The sequence below is a fragment of the Cotesia typhae genome, unplaced genomic scaffold (assembly GCF_013202065.1).
Source record: "Cotesia typhae breed Kobodo isofemale line unplaced genomic scaffold, CoteBio_Ctyphae contig_123, whole genome shotgun sequence".
Classification (NCBI taxonomy): Eukaryota; Metazoa; Arthropoda; class Insecta; order Hymenoptera; family Braconidae; genus Cotesia; species Cotesia typhae.
The window spans coordinates 493,001-507,018 of NW_027423715.1; the positions used below are offsets into that span (position 1 = coordinate 493,001).

The following is a 14,018-nucleotide window of genomic DNA, read 5'->3' on the forward strand; positions in this document are numbered from 1 at the left end:
TTTTATCTAATTTTTTAAAAATTATTTTGAGAGTTCTCTTGAATCCAAATTTTTTTTTTTTAATTTATGCAATAAAAATTTTAAATGCAATTTTTTTTAGACGTTTTTATTATCAATCTCTGACAAATTCAATTCAATGCGCCGATTTTATATTAATAATAATTATTATTATTGTTGTTAACTAATAAATAAAGTAATAGCGGATTAAGTTATTTGCGGTCTTCGATGTTTCTGGCTTTAGCTTCTTGCAGCATTTTGTCGATCAACGAATTCCAGTTGTCTGGTTGGTGCGAAGAATACCAGTCTGCGATTTTATCGAATGCGACTTTTTGCCATTCGGTACATTTCCTACAGTTTGTTACGACCGCTTCGGGAAAATTACCTGTTGTAATAATAATAATAAAAAAATAATAAAATTCTATATCTATCCTTCTAACATGTTGGAATTTTTAATAAGCTTATATGTGCACGTGTGACGATTATGAGAAGATTAATAAATTATTTTAATTTTATAAAATATCAGTGAAGAAATAATTGTTTGAGAAGTTGGAAGAAAAATAAATCTTAGAAGAAATTTTAAATTTAAATAAAAATAGATAAAAGAATTATTTTTATTGTAAAAAAATTAAAGAGTACTTTGATATTAATTTTTAATGGTAGATATTTTAAAAATTTTAATTTTTTTAATTAATTTTTAATTTTTATTTAAATTGTAAATTATTTAAAACTCTTTTATATTTTTTTTTTTAAATTATTATAACTCAATTATTAAAAACTTTTTTTAATAATTAATTAGCATAAGCGTTAAATTTTAATATTTTATTTAATTAAAAAGAATATATTTATTATCATGTCTAATAATAAAAATTTTTAATGAAAATTAAAAAGTATTTTTATTTATAATTAATTAAATTCATAAAATTACGCCTACAAAATAAAAAAAATTCAGTTTATTATAATCTAGTAATAATAATAATAAAATGTTAATTCAGAAAATGAAGAAATAATTAAAAAAAAATTTTTTTTCTAAAATGAATAATTTTTTTAAATAATTTAGCAATTTTAATAAATTTGACTTTAAAAAAAAAAATTGGTATTTTTTTTTTAAATAAAAAAAAAAACAATATTATAAAATAAAAATTATCTAAGTTATTTGTAAATTAAAAAAAAATTTTTTTTTGTATCCCAAAAGAAGAAACTTTAAATTTCAATTTATAAATTTTTCTATACAAATATAATAATCATAAATAATAATCAAACCTTTCCAATAATCAGCATCTTCAGCACAAGGACCTCGATCCATAAAGCAATTGTAATAGGTATCTCTCAGTTCGTCATGAGCAAGCACTTCTTCGACATTCAAAACATCGTACTTATCAGAGTACAATTCTTCACAACTAACCGCTGCAAAAACAATTCCTATTACAATAACTCCGTAGTATTTCATGTTAATAAATTTTTATAAGTAATAATAAATAATATATTTTTCGTATTTTGCTTTTACTCGGAGTGAAACTAACAACTTACTTTTTGAGAGCGAGTATTTATAAGGAAACTTATTAAAGGCAACCTTGATCGCGCGGATGTTGATATTTTCAGTAATTATACAGTGTTACTGTTGGTTTATTGGAAAACAAAGCGTCTAATCCAGGTGAGACAAAATTATATATCATCAGAATCGGAAATGGGTGAGTCATGGCACTAAATACGAAGAGATTGTTTGTTTTAAGACATTGTATTGTCTCAATTGTTGTTTGGTAATTTATGCTTATTATGATTGTGAGTGAGGTACGATTTTACTTCCAGATTTTTTTAATAGCAAGATGTTAAATAATATATCGTCATTGCAAAAATAAAAAAATTTTATTTGATTAAAATTATATTTAAAAATAAATTATGAAAAATTTTTTAAAAAAGAATATTAAGTGAAATATTATATTGACTATATTTTTTTATTCATTAATTTAGCGGAAAATTTTTTTGATACTCGTGTGTGAGCGCACACACTTTGCTCGTTGCCTCAACCTCACTCAACGTCGAAAGCCGCATCAATTAATTATATATTTGAATTATGCGACTATTATCAAAATTTGGCAATACATTTTTGTATAGAAAGTTTATTTTCAAAATTTTTCATTTCATACTTTACGTTTATAGCGCGAAATTTAAATTTTAACATTGTATTTAAATTTTTGAGCTTGGTAAATAATAAAAATTAAACGCTGAAAAAAAAAATCAAGACCAATAATTTTTTATATAGGAAATTAAAAATTTTTTTACTAAAATTAAAACAATAGAATATTTTAAAAATATTCTTTTTCAAGTTTAATTTATTTATTTTTTCGAACAAAATCATAACTTTGTTGCTTGAAGAAGAAATAAAAACTTGAAAAAAATATTGGTAATTTTTAACTTGATTTTAATTAATATTTGTAAATCATAAATGCAGATAATTATTTTTATAAAATGACACTGATAAAAAAAACTTTTTCAAAAAAAATAAGAGATAAAATTTCAAAAACAAATTAATTTCTCATCACAAAAATGTCTATCTTTTAAAAAATAAATTTTTTCTTTCAGTATTAAGATTTTTATTAATGTTATTATTTAAAAATATTGAATAATAAATCCCTGAAGGATTAATTAGGTCTATTATTGATAGATCTGCATTTTTTTTATTGATAAAAATAAAGTAATAAAGTATAACATTTAAATCCAAGCACAGTATTAATTTACAAAATTAGATATAAATGATAACGCTAACCAATATCACCAAACATTCTATCAAACTATAAACCTGGCAATTACATGAATTGCTATCTCGGATTCTCCGATAGGGGAGCTTAACAATAGCACTAATATTATTAACTAACGATCGATTTAATGATAGTCTTACTACACTAGCAATTTAGCATTAAGTTGAAACCGTTGGTTGTAAAGCCGATTTAAATTCGCGGATGGTAATCACCAGTTTTAACTTTTAAGCTGATAATTGAGGGCTTTAAATTTCCACTTTAAACTTCTCAAGGGGTTGTCGCTAAAGTAAAGCAAACTGAAAGCTCATTTGTAAACGAAACCTTCTCCAAATGAGATGAAGTCGCGTCTTTCGGTGTACTGGTTGTTTATAATTTTCCTGACTTTGTCTCTTTCGTCGAGCAGAGGGCATGAAATTCTTTCTGAATTCACGCGGGATTACTTCAGAAATTTGTATATCAACCAGATTGTTGTTTTTGGATGCTGGGATAAATATGATGAGTTTATAATTTATTATTTTTATTTATAAATTATAATTAATGAAACTAGAATTGTAATTTTATTTAGATAGTTTAAAATTCAGCAAATCAATAATTATGGATCCAGAGATAAAATTAATTTACGAAAGTATAGATGACAACATTGATTTGGACAAATTATTGCATGTTGATTATTGGAAGTTAGGAATTGTTTTAGATTTAGATTGTCAGCGTAGTAAAATTATTTTTGACCAGGTAATTTTATCAAAAAAAAAAAAAAAAAAAAAAAAATTTTAAATCAAGTAAAATTTCATTTCTCTTCTAAATTAATTATTTTTTTTGTATTAAAATTAACAAATTTTATTAAGATTTTTGGCTTTTCTTCCTTGAAAAATTTTTTAGACTTATCACTGTATAAGTAATTCATTTTCATTGCAAACTTAAATTTATGTTTTCTTAATAAATATAAAAAATTCCAGTTTACGGAACAACATTTACATTATCGCTAATGAAATGACGATAGCAATACGCAGAAATGAAAATTTATATAATGGCAATAATACAGATAACAATAATAAAATAATATACGAACTTTATGATGTCTACAATCCCAGTTACCGCCATGGTGGGAAGCTTTATGTCACTTACATGGGTCATTGGAGTTTGAATGATCGCAATGAAGGTCATAGTCGAAATTTATTAAAATAATTAGCCTATGACTGACTTCTAATCCATTATTTGACCCTCATAAGGATTTAATTATCGTCATCTGAGTCCCAGTAGCTTACGTAGTAATGTAATGAGACCAGACGGGGTTCGATTCCCGGCTTGGTTGCGAGTCCCTACAATTTTTTAAAAATGATTCTTTCACTGGAAAAAAAATTAACTTTAGTCAAAAGAAAAATTCTTGAACTGAAATAATAAAAAAAAAAAAAAAATTTTAATCAAGTAAAATTTCAGTTTGAAAATTTTTTTTTACATTAATCAAGACAATGAAGCTTTTAAAAATTATTTTCTTGGTTCAAGAATTTTTTTTCTCGAGTCAATTTAATTTTTTTTTCAATGGAGTTTCAATGAGTTTAAAGAGGTAAATTTTCAATGATTAAAATTTATTTTCTATTAAAAAAATCGGAATGTATCTTTTTGAATTGAAAAAGATCAACTTTGTGTGTCAAATAATGGATTGGAAGTTTGCCGTATTTTAACGCATCCTCGATAATTTACAATCATAGCTCAAAATTAAACAGTTTACATGTTTTAGGAATTTTGAAAATTCTTTTGACGCAATACAAGTACAAAAGACGTGGAGATCTTCAAGGACTTGTACTAAATGCGTCAATAGTCGTAAGAATCCCTAAAAATTTTATTTTTGATAATTTATCCCAAAAAAACTTGATAAATTCTGTTTAAAAAAAAAAAAGATTCACTTTATTGCAGTTTGATTTTCCAGCGGTACCTGATTATAATACATACATCCATAACCCAATAAATCCACATTTGGACACAATGCACCGTTATAATTACGCTCTGACACTTCAAATGCGCGATTATTACAATTTTACGTTAGTTTTTTTTTTAAATTGAATCCCGCTTTTTGAAACAGTATTTTTAAATAGAGTAAAATAATTTTTCTACTAGAATGAATCTTCAGAGAGGGAAAACCTGGGGTTATTTGGTGAACGGATCGTTCAATGGAATAATTGGTGACATGCTAAAAGGCTTGGTAGATTTTGGAGCGACTCCTTTTCAGTACAAGCCCGAAAGATTGGACGCCATTGAATACACCGTCCAGACATGGGTAGCAAGACTTTGCTTCATCTTCAGACACCCTTCGACTAACGACCTGAGCAACCCTTTTTTGAAGTCCTTTGAGAACCAAGTTTGGTACTACATTGCTCTTTTTGGCGCAGTTAATTGGATCTTTTTGTACACGTCCGTAAAACTTGAGCACTGGTTGGTCATGAAGAAACCTCAAATGACTCTTGATACCTACCCGGCTTCTGAAATTTTGATGGTTGTCACGTCTGCTATGGCTCAACAAGGTATATCTTTATTTTTTTGGACCCACAGCGATTATGACAAATGTTTTTAGGATTGAGCGACGGCCCACGATTTTACGCGGGGCGAATTGTTTTCATATTTCTCTTCATGTGGGGCTTTCTTCTCTACCAATTTTACTCCGCAAGTATTGTAGGGTCTTTGTTGGCCAAAAAACCGAGGTGGATTAACACCCTGCAAGACCTTGCTGACAGCAATTTGGAAGTCGGTATCGAAGATATGGCCTATAATTACGACTTTTTTGCAGTAAGCTATCTAAAATATATTATTATTATTTAAATATATATATATATATATATATATATATATATATATATATATATATATATATATATATATATATATATATATATATATATATATATATATATATATATTATTTATATATATATATATATATATATATATATATATATATATATATATATATATATATATATATATTAATATATATTATTTATATCTAAAATATTCATAATCAGCAGCTTCTTAATTATTTTACTATTTTTAGACGACAACAGATCCTGTGGCTCTGCAATTGTATCTCGATAAAGTTGCGGTTAATAAAAAACGAAAAAGAGAACCTTATTATTCAATTGAAGATGGTCTCAAATTGATGCAAAAAGGAGGGTTTGCTTTTCACGTCGACGTTGCAACTGCTTATAAAATAATAGAAGTAATTATTTACGTCAATTTTTTTGTAAATTTATCTAACAGTAATAATTATCTATAGTATTAAGAGAATGAGAAAAATTTTGTCTCCAGGATAGTTAGATGATAAAAACTTTTTTTTTTTTTTTTTTTTTTTTTTTTTTTTTTTTAGAGAAATTTACTGTCATTGTAAAGGTCTTGAATTAAATGAGTCCCTTTTTAAGGTTTCTTATCATTCTCACTGATAGTCAGTTAACCGCAGACAAAAGATCCATGGAAATAATATCCAGAACATAAGATTTTATAATTAATCTCTGAAAATAATTTTTAAATTTATAAGTACAAAAATAATATAAAATAATAAACGGGTAATCGTGTTGTGTCTTCTTAACATGGTTTTTGTGTGTGTTTATTCGAAAATAGGCCATTAAACAAAGCTTGGTATTTACACTGAAAAAAAAAAAAATTCTTGTCTGGAGTGTAAATTTTTTTGGCTCAAGAAAATATCAAGGAAAATTGAAAATTTATTGAATGAAGACAAAGTCTTTTGAGACAAGATAAATTTCTTGAGCCAAGAAAATTTCTTCTTGCTCCAAAATAACTTCGGTTTTCCTTAAAATTTTCTTGGCGCAAGAAATTTATTTTTTGTGTGTAGATGTGCCTTTTTTTCATGGATTGTGTGGGTGCTGATGCAAAAATATTTTGATTATAATATTTTGTCGTTCGGTTATTTTATTATTTGTTTTTTTTTTACATGGTTATAATGTTGTTCGGTTATTTTATCCACGGTTAATTTATTTTCGGTTATTTTGTCGCGGTTATTATTTTGAAGTAATTAAAAAAATTTATTTGATTTTGTATTTTCAAAAATATTCAATTAAAATTCATAATTTTTCATTCTAAAAAAAAATTCTACTTTCTTTTTACCATGAAACATTCAATACCGGTGAAATATGTGACTTAGTTGAAATCCTACTATTTCCTCCAAAGCATACGGCTACAGCAACGACCAGATTTTCGCCTTTCAAAAAAATGGTTACTTATGGGTGAATATTTTAAAATATTTTTTATAACAGTAATTTTGCTTGTACTTAACCAAAATTAGCATTTTTGGGTCTTAATTAATAAAAATTTATAAAATTGATGATACTTGACAGAATGAGGCAAATAGTTGAGCACGGAATGGCTCGTAGATTGAGAAATGTTTGGATGCACCGAAAACCAGAGTGTCCAGAAAGTCACAAAAGTGATCCAGTTCCTGTAATGATCCCAGAATTCAGTCCCGCGTTATTTCTTCTGGGGTTTGGATTCTTTGTGGCGCTTTGTCTTGTTCTAGGCGAGAAGATAATAATGAGGCATCAAAAAATTAGAGACATGAACGACGATGATAACGATGATTCAGTATCGGATCAGAAAACAGGCTCGACAAATTCAGCGAGTAGCCAAAAACAGGAAGAATTAAATTCAGATAAAATTGATATTTAGTTTAACAAGTTTTATATTTTCAAGATAAATATATTTCTAGTAAAGCATTAATTGTTTAATTTTTATTTTCAGAAGTCGGAACAGTAATAGAAATTAATTTCAATTTAATCTATTCAATTAATTTTACTTTACATCATTTTTCAAATTTATTTTCAAAAAAATGAAGCTAAAAAATTTTTTTTTATTCATGAAGTATTATTCGATGGTAATTGAGGAATATATTTTTCTGAAAGCGCTTGAAAAATATCTGGCCTATGAAACCTGAAAAATATTATCATTATTTATTAGTCAAACATTTTTTATTTTAAAAAATATTAATTAAATATTTTTTTTTCTAAAAAATATTAATTAAATATTTTTTTTTTCTAAAAAATATTTACTGTAAAAATACAACAGCGATATCATATGCTTTTTTTTTATCCATAGTACATCTTCCACACTGAGTTTTAAGCATATGTGGAAAAGTTTCTAAAAAAAAAATGAGATCAAATTCAATTATATTACATAAAAAAATTTCCTAAATTTTTTCAAGTAAAATAAATTTTAAAATTACCTTTAAAAACTTTTGCAGGTCCAGGACATCTTACTTTTCCCAACAAACAACTAGAATATCTATCCACTATTCGGCGATTCTCTAAAATCTCGATAATATCGAACCCAAAAATATATGATTATAATAATTGTCAAGTTTTTCTTCTTCTTCATCGGCGCTTCCAAAATGAGCTATTATTGCAATTATTAAAAAATTAATCGACCCAAGCTGATGAAACTTCATTTTTTTGAAGACTAATATCTCTTCAATTGAACCCGTCTTTTTATATCGTTTATTTAACGACTTTCGACGTAAATGACTAATTTAAAATCGATGTGTTAGAGCTAGTGCCTCACCAGATATATTGTTATTAATAATTTATTGATCTTAAAAAACTAAAATATAAATAATAAATTTGTTTATTTTATTAAAAAATATCCCTGAATAATTTAATTTATAATTTTTTTTTAATTTTGTCACTTTTTTACTTAATAAAATTTGGGAGTTAATTTTCAAATTTAAATTTCTAAAAATTAATTTTTATTTTTAAAAAATTTAATTTTTAAAATTACTGCGTTTTATTTGAATAAAAATAATCAATTCAATGATCAGAAAATTAATCAACGTATTGCAATTTTTTATGATTTATTAACAAATAAATTTATCAAAAAATGCTACTATTAGAAATTAAAAAAAAAAAAATATTTATCTTAATTTTTTAAATTCTTAAAAACGCATTTTTTAATTTTTGAACTTAGATCAAATATTTTTTTTTACTACTTATTATTTTTGACTTGTGATATTTTTATTTTTAATTTTTTTATTGTATTTAAAATAAATTATTTTCCAAAAAAATCGTAAAAATTATCAGCGTCGTAAAATTAAATAAACCAACATATTTATTTACTGCCAATTAACAATAAAGAATTGTCCTTTAACGTTCGTCGGTTTAAATTTATCTTCAGTAGATAAGTTACCACAGCACGTAATTAATCACCGTAAATTTTTACACATCAAATTTTTATTTTCATACTTAAATTTTTCGTAAAAAATTAAAAAAAAAAAAATCTTTAAAAATTTTTATAAAAATCCAATCGATTAATATCGAGGGCAAAAAAAAAATAAGGCCAGGGAAGAAAGTAGGTCGGAAATGATAGCGAGATGTGAGTATTTAACGCTGAATGCTTTTGCAGGTTTTTCTGTTTTCTAACGGTACCAAACATGCATTTGCCATCACCATCATTGCCAATACATTATTATTAACCATTAAAAAGAAACAATAGGTCATTATTTTTTCCACCGGCATACAATTAAGTAATTAACTTAGAACTTACAATGGAGTTTTCCATGAACAGAAAAGAAGATAACTTGTAACTTATAACTTCAACAATCCTTAATCTTTTATTATTTTTTTTTCTTTATAAATATTATTACACATTATTAAATCTTGTTAATAACATTTAACATAAATATATTTCATTAAAAGTTACCTTAAAACCGGGAAGCTGAAAACAATCAAAGTGTAATTTCCTCAGCGAGGTCGCGTCACTGTTAATTGCGTTTATTGTCAGGAAAGTTATTATCACAATCAGGATCTTCACTCCTACAAGACTATTACATCTCGTTGAAGTTGTTACTGATGTTGTTATTGCGCAACATAAAGATCATGTTATCTGTTAATACACTTCATTTATTTATATTTTTATTATTCGATAATGTTTACATCTTCTTAAAAAGTAACATTAAGAAAATCATCCCGAGTCGATTTAAAACGCATTTCAGGCGTTTAAAACGTCTCAGGCATTAATAGCGTGTTTAAAAATTTTCAATAGATAATTTTTCGAGTATTTTGAACTCATATACCACGGGAAGTTTTAAAAATAGCCTGCAAAATCAACCTTTCCAGATTTATTGACTTCTGCATTTATTAGGAAGAAATCCGTCAATTCTGATAGAAGAATTTTGTTTTATTCATGTTTCTAATGCCTGAAACCTTTTAATCACGCTTACAACGCTTGAGACACTTGAAATACGTTTCAAATTTCGACTCGGGATCTAAAATTAAAAATATCTTTCTTTTAATCCTCAAAAAAAATTTAATTTATTATTTAAGTAAAGAAATTTGTAATTTTTTAAAGAATACAATTTTTTTGAATTTTAAATTTTGCGCGCTTCCTGCCGCGCCATCTATGTACGTCATTTCTCGTGTTGGCAACATAAAAGCACAACCATTTTGTTCTCTCGTTAGTTTCTTGACCGATCACAATTAAAATCAATTTATATTAATGGAAATACACTATTTTAGTTAAAAAAAATAAAATTCAATGAATAAAATTAGGAAAAAAATTTGAAATTTAAGAGAAACTTTAATTTCTTCTTTAATGTGTTGAAATCTTTAAATTTTAAGAAATATTTACCGAATTTTAATGAATAATTAATATCATTTGATTAAAAAAAAATATTTATTACTAAAAAATGGCATCGTTGATATTAAAATTTCAAATTTAAGACAATTAATTCATTAATCGCTTTAATTGTAATAAATATTTGTTTAATTTTAACTATAGGTTCAACAAATCTCGTTTATTATTCCCAAACCATCCACCATTGATAATTGTTGATGTTATGTAAATTTATTTATGTCGAATGTTTTAAAACATTCTACCAAGTAATATTTACATTTAATTGCAAGTACCGATAGGATGATTATAGATAATTAAACAATCCAGTTGCCTGGAGGAAAATAATTGGTATTGAAATAAAATGAAAAAATAGTTGTCTGTGTGCATCAATCGATGGATGCTCGTGCCGGTATAAATGCGCTCGCGAACCACGGGATCGGTTTACTCGTTCGGGGAATGCATTCCAGATTGGTGGGTCTCTTTTGGTGTCACTGTGCGGTCATGCACACCTCCGTTATTTTACTGTTAGTTGTGTGTGCATCGCATTGTTACCAGCCGCCTCCAGCGGAGGCTTACATGACCAGGTGGGACAAGCTCAATTTGGATCTCGTTTTGGAGAACAAAAAGCTGCTTCATAATTACTACAATTGTCTGATGAACAAGGGACCTTGTCCTCCTGATGGCCGCGAATTGAAGCGTAAGAATTTTTTGTATTTAAATATTTATTAATTTTTGATAAAAAAATTTTTAAATTTATGAAACTTTATTTTTTCATCTAACAATTTTTTATAATTTAATTTATATTATTAAGAGAATAAGAAAAATTTTGTGTCCAGGATAGTCATATGATAAAATCGGTTTTTTTAAGTGGAATTTAGTGTCGTTACAAAGGTCTTGACTTGAATTTGTGTCTTTTTAAGGTTTCATATCATTTTCACCGATAGTCAATTTATAATGATAAGTAATTAGGCTGCATTCAAAAATGCTCTATTTCTAGATACATAATTAAGAAATGACCTTGTATCTCGTAGACTATTGAAATTTTTGAAGATATAAGCTCATCTCGATGTTACACTCATCAAGAGCTTTCATTTAAGTACCCACATCAATTTTTCATATATTTATATATATTATATATATGTATATATGAAAAATATATGAAAATGCATGTGGGTACTCAAATGAAAGGTATTGATGAGTGTAACATCGGGATGAGCTTATATCTTTAAAAACGTCAATAGTTAAAAAAGTACAGTGCAATTTAACATTTAATTAAGAAACGACCTTGTATCTCGTGAACTATTGACATTTTTAAAGATACAAGCTCACCTCGACATTGCACTCATTGAGACCTTTCATTTGAGTACCCACATCAATTTTTCATATATTTATATATATATGATATATATAAATATATGAAAAATATATCAAAAATGCATGTGGGTACTCAAATAAAAGCTCTTGATGAGTATAACATCGGGATGAGCTTATATCTTTAAAAAATATTTAAGAAAGTACAGTGCAATTTAACAAAAGTAATTATTTAATAAAGCAAAATTTTATTTATTCATAGTTCACAAGTAACGGCAGTCAGATAGTGACTGCAAGATTGCTAGCATTTATTAATTTTTTATCAAAAGCTTTCAAAATTTATTAAATTTTATTTTTGTTTTAATTTACTTTCAGGAGCTTTACCGGAAGCATTGAGCACTGAGTGTGCTAAGTGTTCCAAGAGCCAAAAAGAAGGCGCGATTAAAATTATCAAGTACTTGAGGTAATATTTATTGTTTTTGCTTAAAAACTTTTGAATTGGGAATTGAAATCGCGTTAAGTACTCAGAAGTTAATAAATAAAAATTTTCTTTTTATCCTAGACGGGTAAATTATTTTTTTTTATTCATAATAAATTAACAGGTTATTATTGTTATTGTTATTTATTCATGAGTAAGTCAGCAAGTAATTACAATAATTAGCAAAGTTTTATTTATTTTTTTTTAACTGATTTATCAATGGTAATTTGTTATTTTAATGAAAAAAATTTCTGCGAATAATTATTTTAAAAAAACAACACAAGTTTTAAAAATACACTTCACTATTTTGATGTTAAATTTTATTAACAATAATTCGATAAATATGGATACTTTTTTTTTAATTTAAATTTACATGGAAAATCTGAAAAAAAATTTAAAAAATTTTTGGTATCGCCAAACATATAATATATTAAATCACATGACCTACAATCACAAGTACTATCGGTAACAAACAAGCGTGAACAAGCAACTTTATTATTGATAAAAAAAATGTTCCGGGTCGACGGATTCAAAACAAAATTTTATTGAAAGAAGTAAATAAATTATTTAAAAAATAAAAATTTATACGAACGATATATAGAGATTAAAAAAATAAGGAGAGAAACTTTTTTTTAAAAAAATTAATTTTTTTGAATAATAATTGTAACAAAATTAATAAAATTATTATTAATATTATTTACAGAGAATACAAACCGAAAGAATTTGGAATACTTGCCAACAAATATGATCCTGACGGAGTGTATCGTAGAAAATATTTTGCATCAGAAGATACCAATAATTTGACGTAAATACGCGAAGAGAAAAAAAAATTTTAGGAAAAATTTCAAGTGTAAAATATTGAGTCAAATTTTGAATTATGATGTAACAATTGTAATTTTTCCTAAAATTTTTTATGAGTATGAATTCAGCAGACATCTGATAATTTTTTAATAATTTATAAACAATTTATTTGTTACAGAAAAAATAGTATAAAAAAATATGATACTGAATTTTTTTAGATATTTATAGCAATTAAATTATTATAAAAAAAATTAAATTAAAAAGTTTCACATGTAAAAATTAATAAAAATTACAAGTGAAAATTTTTAGAAGCCCTTTTTTTTTTTTTATTGTAATTGATTTATAAAAAAAATTTTAAATTAAATTTTTTAGATTTTTTTTTTACAAAAATTAAGTTAAAATTAATCTAAAAATTTTCTAAAATTAGCTGTCTGCTGAATTCACCCTCATAATTTTTTTTGTGTATTTTTTAACTTTGGAGAAATTTTGTACTATTTGTATCCTATTTTATTTATGTTGTTATTGCTATTGTTATAAAAAAAATATATATTTTTATATTGTTACCTACAAGCGACTTTATATTTATTTATTTATTTATGAAAACTAGGATTTATAGGAACTTGAAGCTGTCAAGCGCAGTCATCGAACTTTTGAACTACTTGGAGGCAAGCCAATATAAATATACCAATTGGAAGGTATTATTCACGAGATTCATAATGCACAATATATTATGTGCAACGTGTAATGTGCATAAAGATAGTGTATTATATTAAATGACAGGGTTACTGATTAGACCCTCAAATGTATGATTTCGCGAGTCACGAAATCCCAGGATCGATTAATTTAATAACACTTATAAAGAGCTAATAATTTGCTATTTGCATAAGTTATAGCCAAAGTTTAAATTACCAGGCGAAATTAAGCTTACGTGGTTTTACTTAAACTCCGCCATCGCTCGATTAAACTTATAAGTCTTTGTCTCATTGTCAGTCGTACTATCACAGCCCCTCGCTCACTATTAGCGGCACTGGCTCTTCGTATCATGACTAAGAGCTTTGTTTTCACTT

At 25.7% G+C, this 14,018-nt stretch overlaps 3 protein-coding genes across 3 annotated transcripts; 2 read left to right on the forward strand and 1 right to left on the reverse strand.

Annotated features, from left to right (window-relative positions):
• Positions 1-58: 58 nt before the first annotated feature.
• Positions 59-1,519, reverse strand: LOC141534586 (ejaculatory bulb-specific protein 3-like). The gene is made up of 2 exons (XM_074254021.1): positions 1,261-1,519; positions 59-382 (listed from the first exon to the last, which is right to left on the reverse strand). Exons 1-2 carry the CDS (start codon positions 1,445-1,447, stop codon positions 210-212), a joined length of 360 nt encoding a protein of 119 aa, XP_074110122.1. The 5' UTR covers positions 1,448-1,519; the 3' UTR covers positions 59-209.
• Positions 1,520-3,787: 2,268 nt separating this feature from the next.
• On the forward strand, positions 3,788-7,518 carry LOC141534561 (ionotropic receptor 75a-like). Its single transcript, XM_074253991.1, has 8 exons — positions 3,788-3,915; positions 4,495-4,577; positions 4,684-4,795; positions 4,872-5,275; positions 5,326-5,537; positions 5,803-5,967; positions 6,873-6,988; positions 7,100-7,518. Exons 3-8 carry the CDS (start codon positions 4,740-4,742, stop codon positions 7,425-7,427), a joined length of 1,281 nt encoding a protein of 426 aa, XP_074110092.1. The 5' UTR covers positions 3,788-3,915; positions 4,495-4,577; positions 4,684-4,739; the 3' UTR covers positions 7,428-7,518.
• A 3,221-nt stretch (positions 7,519-10,739) lies between these two features.
• Positions 10,740-13,284, forward strand: LOC141534569 (ejaculatory bulb-specific protein 3-like). Its single transcript, XM_074254002.1, has 3 exons — positions 10,740-11,058; positions 12,048-12,135; positions 12,854-13,284. Exons 1-3 carry the CDS (start codon positions 10,755-10,757, stop codon positions 12,957-12,959), a joined length of 498 nt encoding a protein of 165 aa, XP_074110103.1. The 5' UTR covers positions 10,740-10,754; the 3' UTR covers positions 12,960-13,284.
• Positions 13,285-14,018: the final 734 nt, after the last annotated feature.

What these genes read in the sequence shown, in the direction of transcription:
- LOC141534586 (XM_074254021.1), bottom strand. Translation starts at nt 1,447, where the DNA reads ATGAAATACTACGGAGTTATTGTAATAGGAATTGTTTTTGCAGCGGTT. An exon ending in AGATGCTGATTATTGGAAAG is followed by an intron (nt 383 to 1,260) that starts GTTTGATTATTA and finishes TTATTACAACAG; the next exon opens with GTAATTTTCCCGAAGCGGTC.
- LOC141534561 (XM_074253991.1), top strand. Translation starts at nt 4,740, where the DNA reads ATGCACCGTTATAATTACGCTCTGACACTTCAAATGCGCGATTATTAC. An exon ending in ATAATTACGACTTTTTTGCA is followed by an intron (nt 5,538 to 5,802) that starts GTAAGCTATCTA and finishes TACTATTTTTAG; the next exon opens with ACGACAACAGATCCTGTGGC. An exon ending in AAAAAAATGGTTACTTATGG is followed by an intron (nt 6,989 to 7,099) that starts GTGAATATTTTA and finishes GATACTTGACAG; the next exon opens with AATGAGGCAAATAGTTGAGC.
- LOC141534569 (XM_074254002.1), top strand. Translation starts at nt 10,755, where the DNA reads ATGGATGCTCGTGCCGGTATAAATGCGCTCGCGAACCACGGGATCGGT. An exon ending in TGATGGCCGCGAATTGAAGC is followed by an intron (nt 11,059 to 12,047) that starts GTAAGAATTTTT and finishes ATTTACTTTCAG; the next exon opens with GAGCTTTACCGGAAGCATTG. An exon ending in AAAATTATCAAGTACTTGAG is followed by an intron (nt 12,136 to 12,853) that starts GTAATATTTATT and finishes TATTATTTACAG; the next exon opens with AGAATACAAACCGAAAGAAT.